The sequence below is a fragment of the Phocoena phocoena genome, chromosome 2 (assembly GCF_963924675.1).
Source record: "Phocoena phocoena chromosome 2, mPhoPho1.1, whole genome shotgun sequence".
NCBI classification, from domain to species: domain Eukaryota; kingdom Metazoa; phylum Chordata; class Mammalia; order Artiodactyla; family Phocoenidae; genus Phocoena; species Phocoena phocoena.
Genome location: NC_089220.1, coordinates 105,612,955 through 105,639,677, shown reverse-complemented (window position 1 = coordinate 105,639,677; position 26,723 = coordinate 105,612,955). Strand labels below are relative to the sequence as shown.

The following is a 26,723-nucleotide window of genomic DNA, read 5'->3' as shown; positions in this document are numbered from 1 at the left end:
GTGCAGAGTCTCAGCAAGTACAAAGTGACACATGAATGCTCACTATTGTGAAAAGCAGCATCTTGGTGCAGGGCAAAGAGCAAGGATTGTGATGCCCAACAAACCTGGGTTTGAATCCTGACTTTTCTACGTATCGACCTGTTACCTTTTTATTGACTTACTTGAAACGTTCACTTATTCCCAAAAGTTATTTAAAAGGGGGCTTCAACACTAACTGTTGTAGCTGTGTGGTCCTGGGCGATTTCACAGAGCTCCCTGAGTCTCCTTGGTTTGCTTATCTGTGAAACGGGGAAGGATGAATGACTCTCACCTCACACACTTGCAGTTGCGGGGCATATGGGCCAGCGCCCAGCATAGTATCTGCGCCCCGTATCGACTGGATGAACAGCTCGTGTATTCCTACCCTTCTCCACCGGCACACGGGTTAGCTAGGGCACTTAAGTGAAGTACCCTAGAATCAACATACTCTACGTTACTGCAATTTCATAGAACATTTTGTACTGCTGGAGGAACATCCTAGAAGGGAATGCATTTTTAAGGCTGTTTCAGATAAGGGCTTTAAAAATGCTAAGCTTCTCAAAGCAACACTAAACTTCTCAGCAAACATGACCAGCCCCCAACCCCCAACCCCCCACCCCCGAATGATCCAACTTCCCACCAGTATTTATTATAAAGGAATGTCGCTCCAAGACATAAAACTTGGAGTTTGAAATTGGCAACTTGAGTAAAGCAATACTTGAACCTCAAGAAAAACCCTCAATTCCCCCTTCCTGCCCAAATAAAAGTAAAATGGAGAAGATTGTCTCCTGGTTTTGTGCCTTGAGGGAAATTAGAAGCCTGGCCTTCATGAAGTTCTGGCTCTCATTTCAATTGGAGGGGGTCTAAGAAACACTGATCCATCATCTGTACTGCCTAAAACTAAACAAAACGTTCAGATTATTCTCAGGCTTTAAGATCAATTACATCTGAAACCAGGTCAAGTATAATTTGCCTGGGAGAGCTTGTGGAAGTTGGAAAGGCAAGAATGGATGTTATCTGACAAACCACAGTTTCTCCTTAGAAAATATGGCAGGAAAAACCAGTGTGTAGAGCAGAAGCAGGACATCACTCTCCCACCTACAGAAAGTGTGCCTTGGAGTGGAAAGTTTTAGATAAAAGTCTAGAGCAGACAGCCATCTCATCTGCGGGGAGAGGCCTGTGCTTCTCACCGCAGGCTCCTAACAAATGTTCCTGCCAGCTTTTAATACGCAGTATTATAAGTGGTTATGGCAACGTGTCCTCAGAGACGGCACCATCGTCACTAAACCTTTTCTCCGGCATTTACATTTAGAAGCCTGTGGCTCACGGTATCTACATTTTTTGGTCTTTTTTTTTTTTTTTAAAGAGGAAACTTGTCATAAATTGCAAAGCCGTTGGAGGGTTTTAACTTTTCTGGGGAAAGAAGTTATCACAGGGACGTTAGCAAAAGTTTGAATTTTCCATGGAAAAACGAGCAGATAAAGCTCCAGCTCGATGTGCAGAGGGCAGAGCTAGGACTTTTCCTGTCATTGTCACATCCTGGAGAAGACCAAAATGCTGACTTGGCACAGCAGACTGCAGGACCGCAGTGAAGGGGGAGGCTTTTTACTTGCCCTGGATATAAATATTTTCACATGCTGTGATGTAGGGCCCTCTTGGGTATACAAACAATTCCACAGCCTTGGAATAAAAAAACTACATTGCTTCAGGGATCTCCTAACCTTCTCAGTTTCCCCCCAAATATCTGTCTGGCAAACGCACACAAAGAATTTTCCTTTGCAAGCCACTGGTAATTTTATATTCTTTCTGCTCCTTTTCACTCCAGGTCACACTGCTTGTGTGTCTGGAATGTAAAACACATCTCAAGATGTAACCATGAAAAGGGGAAACCTTAACGGAAACACAGCTGCTACAAGGGCAGGGCCAGTACCTAGAGTAACTTGCTATTGTGCTTTCGGCAATGCATTTTCTTTCCTGGCTGCTTTGGCTTTCTTTTGTACGTTGCTTCAGTGGTCTGGGTGGCAATTAGAAAATTGCTTGTTTCACCCAGGGGGTGGGGTAGCTCATAAGAACTCAGATGTGGAAAGGGCTCCACAAATCACTAGGTCTTCCCTCAGTAAGGCAGGCAGGCCAGTGGTGAAACTAACCAAGGAAGAGGCATGTAAATCCCACCTTTAAAGATTTCTGGAGACAGAGATCCAAACCTCCCCCACAATCACAGTCTCTTTTAGTTTTCAATCCTCTGGAAAAGCCAAACACTTCTTCCTTTTGTCCAACCAAACTTTCCCTTACTGTAACAGAAGGTCCCTTATGCTTGTTTCTGACATTCAAAATTACATGTTAACCAAACGAATTATGAGTCCAGATGATCTTACTAAAAGAGGGAGTCTGTTTAAAAAAAAAAAAAAGATGGGCCTGTGTAAAGAAATCCACAGAATCGTATGCGGGTCTCTGATAATTTTTCTTTCCTGGTAATGACTTGACAGACTCATGGCAAATAGAATTATTCATGCTGCAGCCTAAATACCCAATCCTCAATAAAATCTCAAAATGCAGGCACTGTTAGAAACTGAAGTCATCCCATGCCGGATATATATGTATGCCAGTACATACATATGGTACTTCCATTTACATGCATTGTTATGACATACGTTAGAAAGTGATTTTGTTCTGGGTTTTCATTTCTGTAGTGCTGCTGGGAGTCTTGGTGAAGACATGCTTAGACCTGACCCCCAGGAGAAACAGCACTGAGTAACTTGGGGACAATGTCCATCACCGCAAGGAGAAGGGAAGACCAGCTCCAACCTTCTGCCTTGACAGCCTGGTTCGTTTCGACATGTCATGAACAGGGTTCGCCCTCCATAAACAGCTTGCCGAACTTCACGGATATAGTTACCTTGTTTTCCCAGGGTCCCTGCAATTCACTCCATTATTCTTTACTGCAGGCTGGGCTTTCTTTCTCTAGGGAGCCATGCAGTAGCTCAGGCCCGGGCCCCTACCATGTGTTAACACTGATACAGGTGTAGTCGGGCACCCCAGAGCTCTACCCACCCTGCATGCTTGCCAATGGACCACTCGATTTCTCAGAGGTATTAGATATGGTACCTCTTAGTAAGTGGCCTCTGGAGTCAAACTTTTGTCGTTTTAAGACTCCTACGGGGGCAGGCATTCTGATGTGAGTCTGTGTTGGGCATTAAGTAAAGTGAGTTTAGGGAAGGCAGGTAGGTAAGGACAAGGAGTCCACAGGGGGGATGGGGGCAGGGATCTGGGCCCGTTCTTAAGAGGCTGCCAACGATATTTGGGCAAGACTTTGTTTCATGAAAGCAGGCTGGCTACACAGCCCTTTCTCAAGGGAGGGGCAGCTGAATCCCATACTTGGCTCTTCTAATACTTCTGTCAGCCTTTGGGAAACATACAAATAATCGAGGGGGGCTGCGAAGCAGGAGTAGGAAGTAAGAGGAGGATGGCAGTGTAGGTTCCACCCTTGGCATCAGGCGATGGGGCTGGGGGACGGGAGACCCAGCAGAACACTGTCAACAGAGTCCTGAAAGCCCACCTCCCCAGATGGCCCCAGATCTGCGCCAGGAGGCCTCAGGAAGGACAGAGAGCCTGGAGCACGGGATGGGGCTGCTGGGTGTGAACCTAGGCAGGTTGGCAGCAAGAGGAGAGGGAACTACACCTGCCTCTGGCTATTGGGCTGGGGTCTTCCGGAGTGGAGCTAAGCTACAGAGAAGAGTCCCCCCGGGAGCAGGCACCAGTGTGGGTTTGCTTCTTAAAACAGGGACTTAAGGTGGCAGACCTCCTCTGGTTCCGCCGTGGCTGCTGCCATCTGGCCCTGGAGAGCCAGGTGCCCATAGTCACTGGTCATTTGTGAAGCCAGTCCTCCCAATTCCTCCGGGTTAGTAACCGACTTAGTCATCTGGAAAAAGAAAACAAGCAAGACACAAACACACAGGGACACACAGAGAAAAGCATGAGAACCACGTGTTAATACCACTGGGAGCCAAAGGGTCTCATTCACTTTTAAGCTTGTGGCTTCCGTGTGGGGCTGGACGTTGGAGAGGGCAGTTCAAGCGAAGCCCATGCTGCAGCCCGCATGACAGGCCAGCGGCTCCCGGCCAGGTCAAGGCAACATGCTCAGGTTCAGGCCGTGCAGCGTGGAGGCCGGGCCTCAGGGTCTGCTCTCTGGGAGGTGAGATCAGCAGCCTCCACCAGCCCTGCCCCGTGGGGTTACCGGGGAGCCCCCCCAGAGACACCACAAGGGGCCCCAGCCCCGTGCAGGGTGCAGCCCTGGTCACACGTTGCTCCCGGGCTGATCGGGTCTCTGGGGACTCAGGAGCAGGTCCCACACCGCCGAGAGAGGGCACAAGGACAGGATCATCGGGAAACAGTGACTGAAGAGATGGGTAAGCCTAACGTTTCGGTGGAAGAAACACAGAATTCAGCTGTGTGATAACATTGTGCCAAAGAATGACAACGTTTCAGCCACGGATTCAGTGAAGAGAATACTGTAGCCTAAATGGTCACGTTCTGCCTTTTTACTCTCAAGATATTCTGTATTTTCCTCCTATGTGATAGAAAACCTTACCTCCGCTTACCCTACCTAGCTAATACCCTCATGTCTAGTTTTTCCTCCTCTGACAAAAAGGCCTCTTAGAACGCACAAGGGCAGTTGTAACCCACAACCCAGAAAGGTATCCATGTCCCTCTTGGGTCCAAGGCTTCCCTCTGCCCCACCTGTTCTCTGGCGCTGGATGACGATACTTCCCTCTCTCTTTGTGGCATCTAAAGTTCTTGGTTTTAAAGGACTTAAAAAACAAAAACAAAAACCTGTTAAATGACTCCACATCCATGGAGGGTGGGAATGTGGGCCCGTCTAAGGCATGTTTACCAGGAAATGTCACAGGCTTTCGGGCCGAGGTGTGGGTTCCCAAGGAATGCATGCCACACCCCAAGAGAACGAGGCTGTGCTAACAGCTGCTGCATGCGACCCTGCCACAAGGAGCACTACAACCCTGGGGGCCGCCCAGTGCGGTGGGGGGAACACTCTCCCCCTCTGGGCCCTGGCCAGCCAGCCCAGGAGCAGCAACGCAGCCCCAGGCTCGGCTCCTCAAGTGCATGGACACCCAGGGTCAAGACAGGCCGGCTGAGAACCTGGCCCAGGAGATATTCCAGAACCCCCTGAGGCCACTGGAGACATTTTCAACCCTGCTGCATTGTGCTCCCTGCTTGGAGAAATCAGGACCGTCGGGCTGCCGGGCTAGCTGGGACGCCCCTGAGCTCTCCTGAGCAGGGCCAGCCCGAGGACGATTCCAGCCTTCTCCCAGTCGCTGACATGGGCACTGTTCCTTCCTCCCTTCCGAGCCCGAGTCCTTCTCAACAACAGGGGGTCTGGCTCAACCGCAGAGTTTCTAAGAATGAGCAGCGGCAGCCGCCAAGGAAGCCTTCGCGGTCCAAGCTCAGCCTCTAGTGGACACATGACTACATGACAAAACCATCCAGAGAGGTGCCCGACCTGATGGGGCAGGAACCACGCAGTGGCGCAGTCTGGTCCCTCCAACTCAGGCTTAGGTGGTAGCATCAAAGAGGCATCTTTCAATTTTATCCTGTGACACCTGAACTTTCGGAAGTTAAGAACTTTCTTACTAGGTACTTATATTAATTCTCTGAGGACAACGTTTTTCTTTTTTTGTACAACTTTTTAACCTATCAAGATAGCATTCACTGTCTCTCAATGCCATTTATATCTAAACAGCCATATAATACAATTCTGATTGCATTACATTTTAGCAAAAAAAAAAAAAAAGTCACCTCCAAAAGTTACATGCCTTCTCCCGTCAGGAGAAAAATTTTTTTAGATAACCACTGTTTCATTTTGCCTGAAAGACTGGCAATGTCGTACTGTTCAGCACTGTCCAAGGATTATAACTTGGTTCCATTGGACAGCCTTGGTTCTGTCCCCAAATGTCTTCTCTTGTACTGTAACTTTAATCCATAAAAACATTTCAAGTCCCCTGTGAGATAAATAGGATATTTTTTTTCTTTCTCTATAACTTGCAATGTCCTTCTCATTTCCTCCTTGATTCTAATTTTCTCTCTTTCCTTTGCTCCCCTGTCCTCATGCCCAACTCTCAGTCATTTTTAATTCCCTTTTGGAGCTTTCTCGTGAGATGAGAAGTCCAGCAGCCTGGGGCTTCTAGACCACAGGCAGCCAGAAAGACCACAGATCAGGACAAAGCTGAGGCCCAGGAGGAACTAGAAACACAGAGGACTGATCTCTCTCCAGCACAGACGCCAGATTTGAATACTCAGTGGTGTGGTGGATAAAAGGGCAACCAACAGTGGGGTGCAGGGTGAGCCCATTTTCTTCTTACCATTTCCTGAGCTGTTACCGCAATGGCTTTGGAGTATTTAACCACTGTCGTCTGATAGTCGACAAACGTCCCCTTTGGTTCTGGAGGAGTGCCTTCATCCAGCTACAGGGGAGAGGAAAAGAACCCAAAGGTCATCAGAGGCCTGTTCAAGTGCGGGCTTTAATTTTAGAATCAGGAACTTGGGAAAACGGAGAGGTCTTCAGAGTTTCTTGGGTCCAGAGTCAACAGAACCCCCCAACTTCTGTGATAAGGACCTCATTAGAGGCACCCATAAGGTACTGGGGGCGCACAGGCAAGGAGAGGACCCCCAGTGTGTCTGAGGGGAGTGGCAGGGCTGTCCAGAGCAATGATGTTTCAGCCAAGTCTTAACCAGGTAAGCAGTGTGCCACACACAAAAGGTGGGGAAGGAGTCCCAAGGAGAGGGGATAGCGCTGAAGCACGTGGAGGTGGGTGTGAGCCAGAACGTGCAGGGAGGTCAGAATGGCAGACAAAGAGCTGGGGGAGGCCGCAGAACCTCCATCATGAAGGGCTTCCCTAAGAATGGTATAGCCCATGCATGTCTCTACCCTGGAACACTCACTTCTGACCTCAGCTGGGGAAGAGAAGGAATTGGAAACATCAGGAATGACTTGTTCATCTGACTCTAGTACCACAGGAACTGAGAGAAGGGTGAGATCACTGTGGAGCGGAATAGGTGGAGAAGTGGGACAGTCCCTTGAAGGGCTGGGGATTTACTGGCTCAGAAGACTTGAATTTGAGACCTGGTTCTAGGACTTGTGAGTAAATACCCAGCTTGAGGCTCAAACTGGTTCTCAGGACCTTTACTGGAAACGTCCAAGCATCAGAAGGTTGTAGTAAAGATCAACTGAGACGACACCTCGTCTACATGAAGGGAGAGGAGAGGGTAACCATGATGATGAAGATCATGACGGTGAGAAAGATGATAATGTCGGTGATTATGATGAAGAAAAAGGCCACCCATCCCCACCACCACCAATGCTGTGACTGCCACCACTGGTTGCTGAACGATATTCTAGGTGAGGAGACAAGGTGAACAGAAATGACTACAGGAAGAGTGAGTGCAGTGAACACGAGGGGGACGTTGAAGGGGTGGGAATCAGGCTGGATCTGTTTGATGAGGAACCTTGCAATCATGAAGAAAATGGTGGGATCTGCAGTAGGCAATGCTCTATCTGAGAAGATCTCCCTGGCAGCTCTCTGCCAGATAGTCTGTAGTCTGGGAAGACATTAGGGGACCAGAGGGCAATTAGGAAAAGATTAGGTGGAGTGGTCAATGAGAGCTACCTGTCGTGAGTAGATCCAAGCTACGTATGCGAGTTGAATGAATGCATCACTGTAGCCTAGTATGTAACGTGGTTGCACAGGCCAGGATGTAATCTCTATCAAACCAACAATACAACCTCCAGGGTAGATTTCTTTATGTTTCTTTATCAGGGAGTTAGACACTGCCAAGTATCTCCATCACACTTTGGGGGCCCGCTGGTCAAACGAGGACTGAGCTGTGGACTCATACACTCAGTATAAATTAACTGGGCATCTTGTAAGGGTCGGGCCATGTGCTGGGAGCCTTCATATGAGATGTGGTGTAACTGCAAACATGCCAGGATGTTGGACTAGAGGGCAGCTTAGAACACAGTGGCCACTGGTCACCATGATGAACCTTCCAGTGTGAAGAGAATGAGAGAAGTAAGAACAAAGTAGTGACTTTTTTTTTAGGATTTCAAATTTACTTAGTTGAAAGAACTTTCCTTTATTCTGAGATTATAGCCTTCCTACTTTTTTTTTTTTTTGGTGTTAACATGTCCTTTATTTTATGAAATACTACTGATGTAGATATCAGGGTTTTTGTTTTCTTTCTTTAATTACCTTCCTTGGCCAAAAAGAAAAAACAACCCCCCCCCAACACACACACACAAAAGCAAACAAAGAAAAGGGACTTAGTCATAAAATCCCGAAGATTGAGACTAACCTCAGTGAACGGGGAAAAAAAGATTTAGAAAACTTGAATGATTTGCCCAAGGTTATACAGAAAGCTGATTAGTTCACGGTAACCTACGAATTCCCAAACCTTCTGGTACTTAGATACAGAGAGAGAATTTCAAGGAGACACTCCACAGCAGAAGCTCCAAAAGTGGCAAGAATTGCACCGAACTTAGATTCAGCTTTGGGTACACTTGAAGTTTTTCTGCTAGTTACTGCCTTTTGGAACTTTAGACAATGATTCTAAGAGTATATCAGTGTTTTAAGCAAATAACCAAAACTCAGATAGAAAATGACATATTTACAATGCGTTGCTGCTTAGGGGCTCAAAGGACCTGCGATATCACTTAATACAAAGTCTCCAGTGACGGGCAGGCCGGGGTGGGCTTAGAAAGGAGACAATGGGGAAGAGGCATCGTGCAGTACCCAGGGTGTCAGGTCAGGGTATGTAGGAGTTTAGGGGTATCAATGAAACCCCAATTATCTACTTTGCAGAACTGAGGGAAAAAACCCCTTTGCTCCTGGCCTCTGGGGTTCATGTTGTTAGTGGCTCCTAATTATTGCTATCAGGTAACACCAGACCTATTTCCCAGCCCTTCCAAAAGAATCAGGCATGTCCTGGGCTGACAGAGCAGATGTTACACCCCTGAAATCAGACAGTACAAGAGCCACTTTCCTTATTAAAGATTCATTGCAATATGCAAGGCTAAAAGGCTATCAAGAAAAGACTTCCATCTTCCAGGGATTTATGGAACTCTTCCCTATCATTAGAGTGACTGTGAAAAATACCTCCTAAGAAGAAAAAGATTATCATTTGAAGTTCTCATTTGTACTGAGAAACCTTGAGCTCCATTATTTAATATCCTTGATAGATACATGGCTTAATTTCAAAGCTCTGGTGTTCCGATGTCCTGAAAACCAAACAAACCCACTGAGACTTATCCAAGGGCCTTGAAGAAGAGGACAATTTACTCGTGTTCTGTCAGACTGTCCAAATTTGAAGCGTGAGAAGCCCACAGCAGAAATTACTGGAGTGCTTTGACAAGGCAAGCCTGGGGTCTCTAAGGGATCCCCAGCATCCCAGCCTAGCTTGGGACATTATCAGTCTGATAATGTTTGCATAATGTTTAATGGGAATTATCCTAATTACAGTTTCAGGCTATCATCTCTTCCTGGAGATACGAACCAACCAATCTTCTCTAAATTAGCAATTAAAGACCACTTATTATCCTGAAAAACCACATTAGTGTATTCACAATCTGACAATGGACATTTCCAAACACAGAGGAAGTCTACAGTTCTTAGCTATGCTATCAGAGGATGGCGATTAGACATTGATGAGTAGTTGTTAATTCTGATGAGCATCAAACAGACATGATTAGTGAAGGATTCCTTGGGGATCCTTCAAAAGAGCAGGAGATACTGTCCAGTCATCCTTCCCTACTGACCCAACTCAACTGATGGGTCACTGGAGGAGAAATGATACCCCTGTCATCTATGTCTGTTGTCTACAACTGGTCTCTGAGGGCTTTTACACTTAACCATTTCAGTGGTCCCTGCATCTGGCTAGATACCAGAACCATGGGGAGATTTTGAAATGACTAGGCTTCACACCATAGAGATTCCAAGTGATCAGGGCGGGGGTAGGGCCTAGGAATGTGCATTCTAAAATGCTCCCAAGGATTCCAAAGGAGCCATTCTGAAGACCAGCACTTGGGAATCACTTCGTTATTTCATTTTGGAGTTTGCTCCCCATGACAACCCTACGAGGTATACAGGGGAGGTAAATAATTACCTCCATTTTATAAGTGAGGGGACCAAGGATGCCTTCTCCATCTCTTTTTCCCCCGTGTAAATGTGGAAGGAAGGGTGCAACCGGCTTACAAAAGTAATGAATGAATAATAAGGAATGAAGAATATGCTGGACGTATGATAAGCAGACACCTCAAGAAAAGAGGAGGCTTGCTAGTGTCAGCCTGGATTAGAGGGCTCCTCTGACAGCTCCTTAGAGAAAAGCCCCTGGGACCAAGTTAGAGGGGAACCTTGGAGGAAATGGGGCCAAGGAGTGCAGGAAAGCATCTGGGGGCCCAGGCCCACCTTGCTCATGGCTTCTGCAATGGCGTCGACCATGCCTCCCACCAACCCCACTTCACTGGCAGCTTCATTCAGCGTCACCATGATGTCGTCCACGGCCTCCTTCATGAGCTGGGCGGCCTCCGTGATGGCATCGTGGGTGTGCTGTGCCTGAGGTGGGGGACAGGGGTGAGAAGATAACTGTAAGATGTTTCCATAAGCAGAAGACAATGGTTCTCAATCTCTTAAGAATCACTTCACTTCTTTTACAGATAACCTTAAAAAGCAGAATATAAACCTACATCCCCATTATGGAGCACAACAAATGTATTCTCTTTTTCCTTTCCTTTATTATGTTTGTACATTTGTTTGCAAAATAAATAAAAATCAGAAAGACAAAAAGAAAAATCTCTTTTTGCAAACAAAAGGAAAAACAACCCTGCAATTTCAACCAGCGTCTTATGACGTGACTAATTTTATGTTACTACGTTCAGGGTGGTAGAAAGAGCATACCACAGATTCCCTAATATACAAGTTGACGGATTTAATAGAAAAAAAAAACTATATAAAGAAAAACACGTGTTCACAACAAATGAGCTTCTCTTCAAAGTTGCCCAATACACTATAATTCCCTTTCTATAAATACAACTGGATTATGGAAATAGAGATACATACAGTAGGCAGAAATCTGCAGAAGGCTACACGGGCTTTGGAACTATGTCACAAATGACATTTACATGAGTTTGGAGGGACGAATGATGAAAGTTCTCCAGGGATAGACACTCTGCAGGCAAAGCCTGAGTGCTCATGAGTTCCCCTAGACAGTCCTCAGAGATGCTTTAACAACAATGTATGGAGCCCAGAGCAGGCCCTGGCAAGTGAGTGAACGAAAGGATGAAAGAATGGTGGTGCCAGGCTCCCTAAAAAACACCTTGAGTGGTAGCAAGATGAAGGAGCAAAGAGTGAAGGTCCTGGGGTCAGAAAAGGCTGGGGTCGAATTCTGTCTCCACTGCTAAGTAGCTACGTGGTCCTGGGCGTGGGCTCCTAAAAGCAAAATGGGAATAATTCTAACAATGCTATGCAGTGGAATTCTGATGAGATGAGATGGTTGTAGGCATCTTATCATTTATAATAAGAGCAGTCTAGTAGGGGACCGTGTCCTTACCTGGGAAATCTGAAATAATGTGGGGTATTTTGTGTCAGAAGTGCATTGCATCTGGTACCGGATGCCCCCGTGCAGTGGCCATGGCTGCCCTGATGCTCCTCAGAGGAAGATGACCCCTCTAAAAGGCCCAAGGAATTGCACCTTTACTTTGGTAGATGAGAAGGTAAGGAAGCCAGTGAGAGATGGTAAATGATAACTCTTTTGAGTGATTAAATAAAAGAGAAGAATTCCAAGAAGAAGCTACGTGAGCCATGGGAACTGGCTCAGCTGGCAGAATTAAAAAGACACAGGAATCAAGAAGAGTCCTCCAAATACAACATCTGACGAGATGTGAAATATGTGATCACGGATGGTTATCCTGAGGCAACCGTGTCAGGATGCAAAGCTCTCTCTCTGAGGGATGTGATGGAGTGAACTGGTAATTTAGGTTAATGGCTGATTTCATGGCGCAGAGAAGGTAAAACACCAAATGTGCAGATTGCTTTATTTTGATGGAAGCCTGAAAAGTGACATCTCCTGTACATAACCCTCCAGAGAGAGCATCTCACACAAATATGTTCTCATTTATAAAAAAGATAAAATGTAAAAAAAAAAAATGAAAAAAAAAAGGTAAAATGTAAGGTGTGCATTTCTGTAAATCTCTCTTAGAATGAGGCAACTATTGGTGGCGCAAAAATGTTAGCAACTCTGTACATTCCTATTAAACAAAGTACACATTTGCGGGGAGAAGTGAGAGCGGCTTGCCAAGTATCTGCTCTCCCATGCAGGCTTAGGAAGGTATCAGAAGCCAATTCTGGGGGTGGCAGAAGTAAATCACAAAACAGTTCTCTGAAACTCATTGGAAAACGTAAAGGACACTTTCTCCACACCAGAGTATCAAAACCTACAAAAACACGTCCTTGCTCTTGGCTGTCCCAGAAGTGAATCACCTTCCCATGTGCTCGTGGTGAGGAATTCTTTAGAAGGCCTGCTTCTCCTTCACTCCACATGTTTAAGTTTTTACAGATCCTTAAAGGGTCAGCTCAGAGGCTGTGAGGCCTCCTCCAATTACTCCAAGCCTTACCCAGAGCCGTGTCCTCTAACTCCAATGGCAAACCTCATCTGGATCACACCACTGAGGCCAAATCCCACACATGGGCTGCCTGAGCACACTAGCTTCAGACCCCAAAAGACACAGTAACCTCTCAATTAAGGCAGCCTTAACCAACCAAGAGCAATCTGGCAAGTGGAGTCAGCAGACTCGACAATGAGGTCGTTATTTTAGAATCTGGAGGGGATCCTTGTTACTGCTCCTCACAGAGCAGCAAAGGAGAGAAATCAGACTCTGTTCTTTTTTGGAAACGTGTCTGAAGTCTACTTCCAAGGGAGCCTTATTTCTTTATTATAGTGCTCCAACTACAAAGCCCAGTAAAGCAGGCATAGACATCACAGGAGTTTGGAAAATGGGAGAAGGCTACAGGGGGCAGATCTCAACTTCAGTAGAGGGGAAGAAACAGCTAATAATTAGGACTGCCCAACAATGGACAGGGTGGCATATTTGCTGGAGTGTTACAGGCAGACGCTGGAGAGGCCCCTTCAAGGAGGATGGAGGAGGGAACTGAGTGGGGGAGGGGTGAGTGGGGGAGAGGTGAGTGGGTGGGGGAAGCTCTGGAGGTACAGAATGAGTGTAGAAGGGGGCTCAATGGGATGAGGGTGAGGTCACAGAGCAAATGTCTTGTACTCATGCGATTCATTAACACCAGGCTCTGGGACTGTTACTTTCTAATTTTTTTTTTTTTTGGAACACCCATTATGTCAGGCACATTATGTCATATAATCTCTACAACTACTCCGGACGTATTCATTACCAACCTTATTGTTTAGATGAGGAAACAAATGAAGTTATTTGCCAGCAAAAGGCTGAGCTGGGATTTGAAATCCAGAAATGTTGGCCCCCGAAGCTTACCCTATTTCTCACCAAACAAAAGACACTGAAAACCATTTAACCACATTTAGACCACATGCAAACAAGGACTACGACATCTAACACATACGTTTTATACATCACCTAACACGTAGCAAGTAACACTTAGTAAACATCTGCCCAAAGAACAGCACCCAAGGGGGTTAAGTCTCTGCACTAGGCCTCTTAGGAAAGGGCCTTCAAGCCAACTTGTAGTGTCCCAGGCACCCTGTGACAAGCCTGTCAGAGTCTGCAGATAGCACAGGTACCTGCTACCAGTGACAGGATCCATGTTAACTCCTGCATCGCTGTCACTCATCACGTGTCTTAGTTCATCACCTGGTGCTTCAGGTCTTTCACTGAGAACTACTCCACACTGTTCTCCAGCCCACACTTCCAAGCAAAGGATGTCATTATAAAGCTTACAGTGCCGACTACAAATGCTCCCAACCGTGACGTTCCTTGGCATACAACAGAATTCCACGAGGAGCTCTGAACTTGCAGTCCAAACAGATGTCTTAATCTCTTAAACATCCAGAAACCTACTAATCTGAGTTCTTCTGCTGAGAATGAAACCCCCTCAGGTTAGGCGTAGAGATGTGGCAGTAAACAGCCCTGGAGAAAAGATAACCTAGAACTGGGTCTGGAAGGTGAGTCCCAGCTGCTCCAGTTTAGGGAGGGAGCAAAGGGGGTGGGGGCCCGACTCTGGGGCATCCATCACTAACCTGTCACAGCCAAAGGGTGTCCTTCTTCTTGCTCTGTCCACCACTTCAGCAACCACTCATATTTTTTGCCAGAAAAGTCGGAACAACTCGAGGGCCAAGGCTGGCTCTCCAAGTTTTTAGCATCCCCAGTATTAATCTCTTACGAGTTGCCAGATACATGAGTGAAAAACTGAACACAGAGAATGCAAGTCCAAGACATTATTCATGCTGCTTCCAGAATGGCGTTTCTAGACTACGGATGGGCTGTGCCATTTTCCACTGCTCACTAGAAAGCCCCAGCTCCTTCGCGTGCAGGAGGAGGCCTGTCACGATACAGCCCAGTCTTCCCTCCGGTCCCATTGTCCCCACATTCGGTTCCGGACACACCAGACTAGAGTGCTATTTTCTAAAGAGATCACAATCCTTTTATAACCCTCTCTGTGCTTTGCAGATGCTGCTCCCTCTTCCCTGCCTCCTTCCTTGACCCCGCCCAGGCCTTGCTCTGGGCTGAGTTGGCCTGCGTTTCCACATGACCCCACGTGCACCTCGCCTGTGATCTCGGACAACTCGGCAGGGAGGCCTCAGCTTCTGCACGTGTGCAGTGGGAACCTTCCCATGTCACAGAGTTTCTATGAAGATTACGTAAGATGAGGGTGTAAGATGTAATAAATGACACAGAGTGGGCATGCAATAGCTGTTAGCTCTGAGATCACCATTTTGCCATCTGAGTCAGTCTAGAGTCTGCTCTGCTATACCACGTGACTGATTTGAAGATCTTAAACATACAACAAATCACACTAAAAAAACCCCACAGGGGCTTCCCTGGTGGCGCAGTGGTTGAGAGTCCGCCTGCCGATGCAGGGGACACGGGTTCGTGCCCCGGTCCTGGAAGATCCCACATGCCGTGGAGCGGCTGGGCCCGTGAGCCATGGCCGCTGAGTCTGCGTGTCTGGAGCCTGTGCTCCGCAACGGGAGAGGCCGCAACAGTGAAAGGCCCACGTACCGCAAAAAACAAACAACCCCCCCCATATATAAAATGGATCCTTGTAGCTCGTAGGTCAGTATGCTACACAAATCTTTCCAGTAGTGCTCTCTCAAGTTAATCTGCTTAGGTGAAGACCCATTAAGATCACATGATCGTATGGAAGCAGCTCCTAGAAGATACAAGTGGTGAGAGAAGCCTCCAGCCCCCTCTCCAGGTTCCAGAACCCTGAGGAAACTTAAGGTGCATGCTGGTTTCACAAGTAAAACAATCCCTGATAATTTCTCTGACCTCGAGAGAAAAGGACATGTTGTCACCATCTTTGGCCACTTAAAAGTACCTGGGTGGCACATCAGGCTGAAGAAATGTTCCACCTGTAAACTGGTAAGGGAGATTTTCATATTAAACTACTGTCCCCAAGGCAATAGCAACACATGCCATGGGTGACCTTGACCATGTTTCTCTTTGAACTTAAGTACCAGGAACAGAAACGGCACTTGGTGGAAAACAATAGAGGTTTGCTTTGTGTCAACACTGAACAGGTGCCGGGCAGGTATTATGGTTTTTATTCTTGTAATAACCACACAATACATGTTTCTTTCCCAAGGATGCTCACCTACACACACTGTCACGGAAAAAAAAAAAAAATTTCTAAATCAGCCTTAATTGTGTGCATTTCTTGGTTTTCCTCTTAAAGATCCCCGGTAAGGCCAAGAGAAGATTATTTCCCACCTTTAAATGGAAAATCAAATGCCACCATCCAAAAACTGGAGGTGCCCTCCCTGGAGGGACGTGATACAGAGGAACGTGTGCTGGCTTCTCAGTGTCCTAAGTGAGCCCCTAGCATCCTGAGCTGTACCTTGGGGTTTCCTCCGCCTTCCTTGGCTGCGTACAACATCTGTAGGGCAGACTCTGCGAGCGTCTTGGTCTGGTCCAGCACTGTCATCTGCTGTTGATGGTCCAGAATCTTGGAGGCGACACCCACTGCAGCCAAGATCAAGGGCTCAAAGTAGCTCGCCAGTTGTGTCACCTTTCAAGACAAAAAAAAAAAAAAAAAAAAAAAGAGCCCCAGATGCAACATGTAAATACTGTGTCTCGTTTAGGAGCCTGGCTGCTGGGAAGGGGGCTGGGACAGGGATGGGATGAGTCACAGGGAGAGGCAGACCTGCTGGTCTTCACTTTTGTTTTTTTCTATTTTACATCCAGTATTACGAATTACAGTCACCATGTTATATACATATTAGGTCCTCAGACCTTATTCCTCGTTCAACTTTACTTTTGAGAGTACTTGTAATTAATGAACTCTTGTTTGGATTTTTCTTTTTCTGGGGAGCTCTCTGTCTGTCTCTCATCATGGCAGAAGTGCTAAGAAATCTGTTCTGAGATCCACAGTTAGGTGTGAGAATTTTACAAATCTTAATTTTAATTTCACAAATAGAACAGCTTTTGAAAGAACCAAAGGCGAGCATCTTACAAACTCAAAAGGAAGGGGTATAGAAGAGGGGCAGGGGAGCATGGCAGTTGAGAAAAGCAGCCTGAGAGTAAAGGCACCCTCAAAATCATTCTAGGAAGTCAACCCAACTGCCCTCCGCCTCAAGTATTTTGACCAAACCGTGGATCTGGAAAAAAAAAAAAGCAAAAATGATTTCCCATCAGTCAAGATGTGCTGTTTATGATGAGCCCAACCTGGGAGAACAAAAAAGCTTAAAGACAGCTAAGCACTGTTGCAGCAGAGGCCTGTCTCCAGGACGCAACAGCATCGATGGTGCATACGGTTGTCCCTTGGTATCTGCAGGGGATTGGTTCCATGACCCCCCACGAATACTAAAAATCCGCGAGTGCTCAAGTCTCTTATATAAAATGCTGTAGTACAGTCGGCCCTGTGCAGCTGTGGGTTCGACATCTGCAGATATGGAGGGGTGACTGTATATGCTCACCAAAGCTCACCATCTACCTAGCATCCGTAATATCAGATTTTAACATTTTGCTGTCCTTGCTTCAGACACTGTCATCTATTCCCCCTCAGATAAAACACGACGACACTGATCACACTTTTCCGTTCAACTCCTCATCTTGTGTGGCAATTACTAATTGCTAGATTATTCCCATCAGGTGTATTTAAGTTCTCTTGATGGGAATAGCCCTCAACTCCCTTAATGCTTCTTTAACCAGTAACTCCCTTAATGCTTCTTCCCATGATGTGGAGGAAGAATGAGGGTGATGGGGATGCAGGCAGGAAGGCTGCTTCACATGGGCAGCGGCAGTCACTGGGTCAGCAACAAAGCAGGGGGTGGGAGTTGGGGGTGGTGGTGAGGGTCCAAAATATTCAAGTTCATTAAAGCTAATAGTGAGACAAGACTATCGGCTAACAATAAACATACTTTGACTGTTTTATCCCCAATTACAGTTATCTTACAGATAGGTTTCAAAACACTTGAACAAGGCTGCTGCTGGCCCTTATGGTGCTTTGTAGGAATTTTAAAGGGGCTGCCCATCCTCTGGGCAGACCTGATCGATGTCAAGGCACATGACTTAGCAGGATTCCGGCGCCCCCCATCCTGCCCGGCTCCTTGCTTTGGCCAAAGACCTCTGTGTAAGGCCCAGTCTGCATAATCCCCAGGGTATATCATAGGCAGGGACAGCCCTGCATATCTGCATTGGATTTCATCTCCTCTTCCCCAGGAAGGGTGGTGTCGCCACCAATTGCAGTGATGGGTCATCAGGGGTCAGGGTTCAGGAGGGGTCCCGTAAGTACTAAAGGAGTCAAAATGTTGAATGCATTAGAATCCAACATGTTTTCTGGATTCGTTTTATTATTTTAAAAGTACATTTTATCAATGCAACTGTAAAATGTCAAGGGTTGCTGTGTGCTGAGCATAAGGAAACACAACTCAACAGGTGCCCGACTCCCTCAGGAAGGGAGGATGGCTGGGTGGAGAGGAAGTTCTGCTTTCAAAGCCGCGAGATCTGAACCCTCCCTGCCAATTCCTTTTTAAGAAATCTTAGGCAAATTGCTTCCTATTCCTAAATTTCAGTTTCCTCCTTGGTAAAATGTGATAGCACTAAGTTCCTTAAAATTTTAGGGGGATTAAGTCAGTGTGCATAAAGGCCTCAGTACAGGCCTCTATGTAGTAAGCACTCCACACACACTAGGGGTCATTATTCTTCACCTACTGTAGGGCAAAGGTTTGGAAGGGATGGGATTTTTCCTGTATTTAGGAAGTTTAGCAAGGACTCTAATACCTCCTTTAATTGAGACCCGTGACAGAACAGGAAACCTCCTCACCTGAGTTAGTACAGAAGTGAAAATAACGCAGAATTTTGAGTATTTGGTATATGATGTTGAGTCCCTAAGCCTAGGATGGCAGAGTGGGTTGAATGGTGACCCCCCAAAAGGTATGTCCATGTCCAAATTTCTGAAGTCTGTGAAGGGGATCTTACAAAGGGGTCTCTGTAGGTGGATCTGAAGATGAGATCATCCCGCGTTGCTTGGGTGGGCCCTAATCCTGATAACAAGTGTCCTTAGAAGAAACAGAAGAAGGGAAGGCGGAAAAGCGGGAGACAATGTGACCACAGAGAGAGACTGGTGAGATTCAGTCAAGGAATGCCAAGAGCTACCACAAGCTGGAAGCAGCAAAGAATGGAGCCTCCAAAACACGTGTGGCCCTGCCAACGTCTTGATTTTGGATTTCTGGACTCCAGAGCTGTGAGAGATTACATTTCTGTCGTTTTAAGCCCCCCAGTTTGTGGTACTTTGTTACAGCGGCTGTGGGAAATCAATCCAGGCGGGGTCCGAGAATCTGCCTTTATCAATCACTCCCAAGTGGGACTGAAGCTGCTGAATTGGCAGCTCACCTGAGCGCCATCATGAAGCACTGGGACCAGGTGGGCATCAACCAGCAGCCCACGACCCCTCTGGATGGAGGCCCCCTAGGCTGCTTTTGTCTAGAACTCCCTTTCAGAAGGTGAGACTCGTTTAGCCAAAGGACCAGAGTAAATTGATAACTCAGGCGGCACCAATAAAGTTTCTTTTCATGCCACCGACATAGGAATTAATTTTCCACACTAAACAACGGAAGGGCAGAGACAAGGATGTTGCCTTAGGAGTCTAGAAATACTTTCTTACGAAATTCCTACTGGAATCAAAAGTAACTGCTGGACAGAAGTTCGGTTTCTCTGCCAAACTCACTGTCCCCACAGCAGTCACATACACAGCGCTCCAGCCCCCAGGCCCGTTCTGCAACACTCCCCGCCCCCCCACCGCCCGCCCACTTGCAAACTGCTTCACACAGGTGGACAAGCCCTTTCTTATTATAAAGGCGCTCAGGTGAGAAATGAAATTTACCGCACTTGCAATGGCAGAGAGATACTGGCCATTTTAAACCCAAACACCTCTCCTTACACCCAGCAGGAAGCTTAGTAGGCTCTCAAGCTATCCTGTATTGGAAAAAGCAGGAGTATTGATTTTCTAAAATCAGTACCTGCAGAGATGATTTGGGCTACTGGATTTCTTGATCTGCACGTCAATACTGACGGCAGCACTGATAAATGCTAGGAAATCCTGCAGGTTGTTAAAAACCCAATGTCTGCCCTCTCTCTGCCGAGGCACAGGCTGCTTGACAAGCCAACTCTCCTCGAAGGATTTGCAAAATGAACCCCAAACAGGCAGACCGTGATGCAGCACCTGCAACCACGTGGGTATGAACGCTCAGGTGAAGGGCTGGCAGAGTGGCCACACGGAAGCTTCAGCTGTTGAGGGTAAAAGTTTGCAAGTTTGCTTTGCTTCCTCACGTGTGAAAACGGACACTATATTAGAGGCCGTGGACGAAAAACGTGCCCTAAACACACCAGAATGAGGCTGGCCAGCCAGGACAAAAGATGGCAGACACCAGACCAGGAATGCCAAGTTTAGTCTCTGGCTTGTCCCAGCGAAGATCAAGAGCGATAGGTGACTGAAAACTGCCTTGGCGGCTGCAAAGTCTGTGCACTACCAGAAAAATTGCCCTGTAGCTTTTGTCTCGACGCTAAGTAAGTAAAAAGAGATTCCTGAAGCGGTCATTTTGGGAGAAGATGTTGACGGAGGCTGAGTGGTATTTTCTCTAGTGTCAGCCAGCATTGACCCGGCCCTCACACCTGCCCTGAGGCTTTGGGGAACAAGAACGACAAAATCAATAACAACTCTCCCCCCATCTCTTTCTCACACACTCTCAGCAGGATCCCCTAGTGCCCATTACCTTATGTCCCAGCTGAGCTGCTTCTCCTCGAGCTGCTGTGGCAATGGGATCGATGAGGTGCCCGATTTCCTGGACCACTGAAGTCAGCTGCTCCTGCAGGGCCTGATGAGGAGAGAGAGCTGTCAAGTTCAGCTTACAACAGCTCCCCACGGAGTTGTACTGATTTAAAAAGGTCATGTGAAAGATAAGGGAATGGATATCAGAATGCCTGGGGGTGCCATCTAGCCACTGCTCTGACCCTCCCCGTCCCAGCGACCCTCAGTTCCCCTGGGCTAAACCCCTCCTCCCCACAGCTCCATCCATGAGGGACGTGAGCAGGCCCCAGGAACACCTTTCCTACTGGCTTCTCACTCCTGGCAACCATAGTAACAACGGATGCTACTGGTATCTTTACTTTGGGTTATTCAGTATAATTACTGGAAAGCTGGAACTGCGGTGGCTTTCCAAGAAGGGAAGACAATTGTGTCCAAATGGAGGTAGCTAATGGTGGGGTCCGAGGGAACATCCAGGTTGCAGTGTCCTCAGAACTAACAACCCCTTAAGCGGGGAGTGGGGAGGAGGGTGATGTAAAAATGACATCAGCTCTCTTAAAGCAGGACTGTTTCCCAGAGAGCACACTGTGAAAATTGCCAGGTGAAATGCCCACTAGGCTATGGTCAGGTGCTCTGTTCACTGTATTTGGTGACGCGGATACCTTTATCGAAAATGGCACCATCAAGGCATTTCTTCTCAGGTTTGAGAGACAGTTTAATCTCTCCATCCCAAAGAACCGAGCTCACGCTATAAAGAGACGGGGCAAGGTATCTGGACGATGCTGAAGTGCGAAGGGGGCGGGGAATTCAAAGATGGAGAATGTTAACTAGTCGCGGGAAAGATCAGATCCTGCTGTAGAAATCTTCACAGGAGCTTCTTCACTTCATAGAGTCCGGATTAATAGATCAGAAGGCTGGACATTTTAGCTCTGTACTCGCCAGCACAGAATGGGGTGACTCCTGACAAAGTGACAATGTCCTGCTCATAGAAATGAGACTCGGGCTACTCTCCTACCAAACAACACTGCATATGGGCGGGGGGGGGGGGGCGCTTTGTGCAGAGTTTAGTCAACGAGAGGAGCAGCCTAACCCGCAAACTTGAAAACAAAAAAAAGGAAAAAGGAAAAAGTTAGAGAGATGGAGGCAGGTAGGGAGAAACCTCCATACTTCCAAGGGTCTTATTTAGCAAATTACTTCTTCTCTTCCCACTCATCATGTAACTACAGTCAAGAATGCAAGACTATCGCAGCGAGGTCATCTTACTACAGATGGCTTGTTAGATTAAATATGGTAGAGGTAGGAGGCACATGCAGATAAAGGGGAGGGATTTTCTTCCCAGGGAGGAAGTCAAGACAGAGGACATGCTTTGGTGATGGTGTTGAAAGGATGTGGGTGTGAGGGGGGTGCTAGTTACAGTGTGTGCTTGGTTGGTGGTAGTTCAGGAAGCTGCACACGTATGACAGGCACACATTAGAATTAATGATAATTCTAACATTCTGCACAGGATAAGAATACATAATCCTTCTGTCTGTCCTTGGAAATGGGGGAGGCGGGTGAAGCAACAATGAAATACACAGCTGTATTAATAAAAACGAGCAATTCCAATTCCAGGCCCTGTTTACAGATGGGGGCCAGAGTTCATCGTCGATGAGTTCAGTGTCGGGAGAGAAACACCAGTCAACAGACCATTCATATTTAGTAAGTACCTTCCGAGCGTCAGGCACTTTCAACAGAAAGAAAGAAGTATGAATCAGGGGCCTTTGGACAGGTAACAGAAAAAACTCAAAGGAGCCAAGTAGGAAAATTCTATTCTCAACTTTGGAAAAATGGGCAAGAGAGGGTAATGTGGCTCTGAACTAACAGAATGCAAAAGCTCTCTCAATACTAGATATTGAGTAACAAGGGCAGAATCCTTGATCTCTGCATGGACCAAACACATAGCGCTGAATGCTGAATTCGCCCATTGGTCAAAAAAGTGCTGAAATATGACAGGGAAGCACTCAAAATTTACACGCTTAGGTCTGCTCTACTGAATATGGTAACTCCACCGACTGACGCACTCTTACCTGACAATGATCATTTCCCTCCAAATTTCAGCCAAATCTGAACCTTCCACCCCTGCAGTACATGTGTTCCTTCATCAAACCATCATTCTCAGCTCAGCGTTTGCCCTACCCCCTCCAAAAACTTCCCAGGCTGGTTCCAGGGGAAGGTGGCCCAATGATGAAGGTCTTGATCAAAAACGTGTTGGTGCCATTCCCCCATCCCCAAAGCCTGATGTTGGGATTCTTCAGTACTTCCAGAGGCTTCCGAGCTGGCCACAGAGCCCTGCATACCTCCACGGAGATGTCGTCCCTCGTGGCCAAGCTCTGGCTGACAGCAGCCAGCGAGGCCTGCTCGATGTCCCGGATGCACCGGTTGATGCTGTCAATGGAGTAGTCACATTCCCTCTGTCCAGGGGCCTTGTCCCTGGAAGGGACACAGCAAGTAGAACACGGGCTCCATGGAGCGCAAGTCCCAAAACCTGCTCCAGAACTGGTGGGCCAGGAGCCCCTGTCTACTTTCTATCCCACTCGATTGCTTTAGGGAGTGAATTCCTGACCCTTGCTTGGCAATGCTTCTCTGCATAGCCCAGGAATTTCTTCACTTAACACTTTTGCTAAGTCTATTTCTGGTGGGAAGGGTAGGGTGCTGTCCACCATCTCAGGCTGATGCCAGGCAACGGCAAATGAAACAATTTGGACTCCGATTCTCCATTCACTGGCTTAGGCATAGGACCCTCATTAAAAGAAAAAAAAAAAAAGTCAGTGCTATTTCCAGTGCAAATATGCTATGCTCTCTACATTGCATACTAGTCGAAAACGTCCTGGGCTGTGGTAGGAGTTAAAATATTTAGTGGATTTTTCTCTGCGAGGTATTAAGAAAGAAATGCCTTAAGTTTCAAAAGCAATTTCAAAAACAAAATATAACTGAGGAAAGGCATGCCCTCCATGCTGTGGGGTAATTAACTTTGGTCAACTTCAAAAATGTTTTATCTACTCAGGGGATGATTTTTCATAGTAGATAGGCTCCTACTACCACCATGGAGGTTAGAGATGCCCAGAGTTACTCTGGGACCTGGAATATTCTTTTTGTCTTATTATCAAGGTAAGGTAACTCCAAATCCTGCTAAATAAGCAGTGGTGCTCCCTGCCTAATCTCCTAGGTATCGACAATATGGTACCATGTTTACAAGGACTGGGACTAAAGCAGTCATGCCTGGGGATGCCCTTGGGAATGTTATCTAAATGCCTTTCTGCCTGAATTCTCTAATCAGTAAAAGAGAGACAATAGCAGCATCTACTTTACAAGGTTGCTGTGATGAACATATAATGTAATACAGGTAAAATGCTTAGAATAGTATCTAATATATGATAAATACTTTAGTTAGCTATTATTGTTGTGACAAGTGCTACCGCTGGTCCCAAAGAGGTAAAGAAAAAGATGATGACAATGATCAACCACGTTGCTATTAAATAAAAGTCCTGATGGGCTTATCCCCCTCCTGCCCTGTCAGATGCAGGCCGCTAACAATGTCTGGAGGAGACACTAACCTGATAGACGTGATGAGACTCTTTATAGAGTCAGAAACAGTGTGGGAATGTCCCGCTAGCACAGACCAGGTGGGCGGGTCTTTGGGGTTGATGGCCAGTGAGCGTGCAGTGCGGATGAGGTATGATGAGCTCTCCAGCATGGTCTTGGCTGACACCAGGATTGGTTCTTGTGCCTGGGAGCCCTGGGACCAAAGAGCAGAAGGGTCAAGGGCAGGGCACACAGACTAAGTGAATGACTTGGACCCTGGAAGGTCATGTTCTTTATCAAGTCACTATCTCTGTCCTTCAAAAGGAGACAGAGGGTAGGGAAGCATGGAGGCTGGCTCACATGGGGCCTGGATGATGAGGACCTGGGGCCATGCCACTCCTTAAATATTATTTTTGAGTGTGAAAGAACATACTGAGAAAGAATCAGCCCCAAACCTATGGACAGAGATTGTTCTCAACATATAAAGCCAAGACATTACCTCTTACGTGATGTACAGACATTGAGTTTCATGAACTCTGCTTGTATCATCAATGACAACAGTAATAGTGCCCTACACATTGACAGAAAAAGTTTTTGGAATCCTTAACTGTTCATGCCCATTCAGTGACACACAAAACAAGCCAACGACCTCAGTTTTACCTTTGCTCTGAGGATTCCCTACCTCGGAGCTGATCTGGGCAGGAATGCTGACAAACTCAGGGTTGGAGGCGAACGCTGTCAAGTTCTCCACGGCTTCGATCAAGGGGGCGGTGGCAATTCGACACTTGTTGCGGTTGTCCTCAGAGAAATCCCCATCCAGAGCCTGATGGGAGAAAACACAGAGATCACTCCTGGGCTGCAGCAATCACCACCCAGCGAAAAGGTGGTGGTTTAATGGGAATACTGAAAATGTCTGGTGAGTCCATAAACAATGAATAAGAACTGATTGGAGGGATCTCTGCCATCAAGCAGAGGGGCTAAGTGAGCAATGGTAAGAAAGAAAGCTGAGTGTGTGGCTCACAGGCCAACTGACCTCACAGCCCATCCACTCCCCACTTAACGTGATTCAAAGAGCGCCTGCTCTTCTCTCCCCTCGAGCTATGCTGCCCATCCCTGTGGCTGAGCCACTTTCTTCCCTACCTTTGAGACTATAACCCTTTGGCTCTTCCCCTCCATTTCACTCCAATTAAGTCTATTCTTTGCCAAACTATAAAAATATCTTACACTGTGTACCACTTTCAACAACTTCTAAGCTATTTTTACCTGGATGTCCCTGAATGACTGATGGAGGGAGGGCTTATGTATCTGTCATTTTCAAATGAGCAAAATGGAATGCAATGGGAAAAAACATACTAGAACTATTCCCAGCAATATGGACAAATCTCACACATGCAATATTTCGGTAAGGAGGCCAGACACAATAGGGTACCCACTATACGATTCCATTAGTGCAAAAGTACAAAAACAGGTGAAACTAATTCTGGGTGTTAGCTGTCGGGTCACGCTTTGGAGCCAGTGAGACTGAAGGAGCAGAAGTAGGCTTCTGGGCGCTTGCCGTGTTCTTTCTCTTCAACTGGCCACAGTTACTTAGGTGTGTTTGGCGTGGGAAAATTCACTGAGCTCTGCACACATGGGCTTTTAATCTATGTATCTTTTGCTTCCAAAGTTTCTTTCTTTTTAAAATTAGCAGCAGTAACACAATGGCACTGAATGATGAGTCACGTCGCGGATCAACAGCCTGCACAGGAGACAAGCCAGGAAAGTGGCCTGTGATGCATGCCAGGCCACCCCACAAAGGGTCAACACTTGGATCCCAAGCTCCCCAACCACGGACTGCACCTCCTCAAGCACAAGGCTGCTAGAACCGATGGCCTGTGACCAGTGACAGCACCCCCGCCTCCCAGCAAAGGGCAACATTTGAGAAGGCAGTTATGTTTGTCGAAGAATGTAAATTTCTTTGTTAAATGACGAATTAAACTTTTAATTTAACCCTTATAAGCAACATAGAAAAGTCAATTTAGACAATTAGTGAACAAAAAACCGGAGGCACCAGCAATTACAGAACAAACCGGATCTGAGATGGGAACCTTTCTATTTCTCAATAAGGCAAGAGTAGGCAGGCATGGTTAATGTAAAGGCTACTTGAATAACAACTGTATTCCAATCAAGTCTTGACAGCTTGGGGCGGTAATGACACATCCACCATGCTAATATTTTCTGAGGAACTCCCATAAGCCTGGCTAATTTACCGTCTTCACTAGTACTGTGCATAGTTTGCCTCTGCTCAGGCCCTTCTCCACCAGATAGGCACTGACCTTGACCCTAACTTGGCCCATTCTGTGGTTCTTCCAGGCCCACTGGAAACCCTATGTGCCTGCTACTTACTCATATTGATGGCTTCAGTTCTGACTCCACTCACGTACTCAGTAGAAGTTGAGTTAGCATCTGTTACCTCCACTGAAGCACTGCACCGGCGACATGGCAGTGAACCGTCTGGGCGCTCTCATCTTGTTGCACTATTACCATCATTGACTCCGTGAGGTCAGGCCCTACACCAGGCTTCGGAGCAATTTGGGCACACATTGGGAGGCTGGCTGGGTGCCGCATAGCAGGAGCCCGACGACAGTGGCCCCAGCA

General features: G+C 46.9%; 1 protein-coding gene across 1 annotated transcript in view; it reads right to left on the bottom strand.

Moving 5' to 3' along the window:
- Positions 1–26,723, bottom strand: part of TLN2 (talin 2) — a 441,569-nt gene that overhangs the window by 54,941 nt on the left and 359,905 nt on the right. Inside the window, exons 38-45 of the mRNA XM_065872706.1 lie at positions 24,769–24,909; positions 24,119–24,300; positions 22,862–22,994; positions 20,494–20,595; positions 16,119–16,289; positions 10,491–10,637; positions 6,393–6,494; positions 3,818–3,937 (exon numbers count right to left, since the gene is read on the bottom strand). Of these exons, the coding sequence (XP_065728778.1) occupies positions 3,818–3,937; positions 6,393–6,494; positions 10,491–10,637; positions 16,119–16,289; positions 20,494–20,595; positions 22,862–22,994; positions 24,119–24,300; positions 24,769–24,909 (1,098 nt within the window). The remainder of the gene's footprint in view (positions 1–3,817; positions 3,938–6,392; positions 6,495–10,490; positions 10,638–16,118; positions 16,290–20,493; positions 20,596–22,861; positions 22,995–24,118; positions 24,301–24,768; positions 24,910–26,723) is intronic.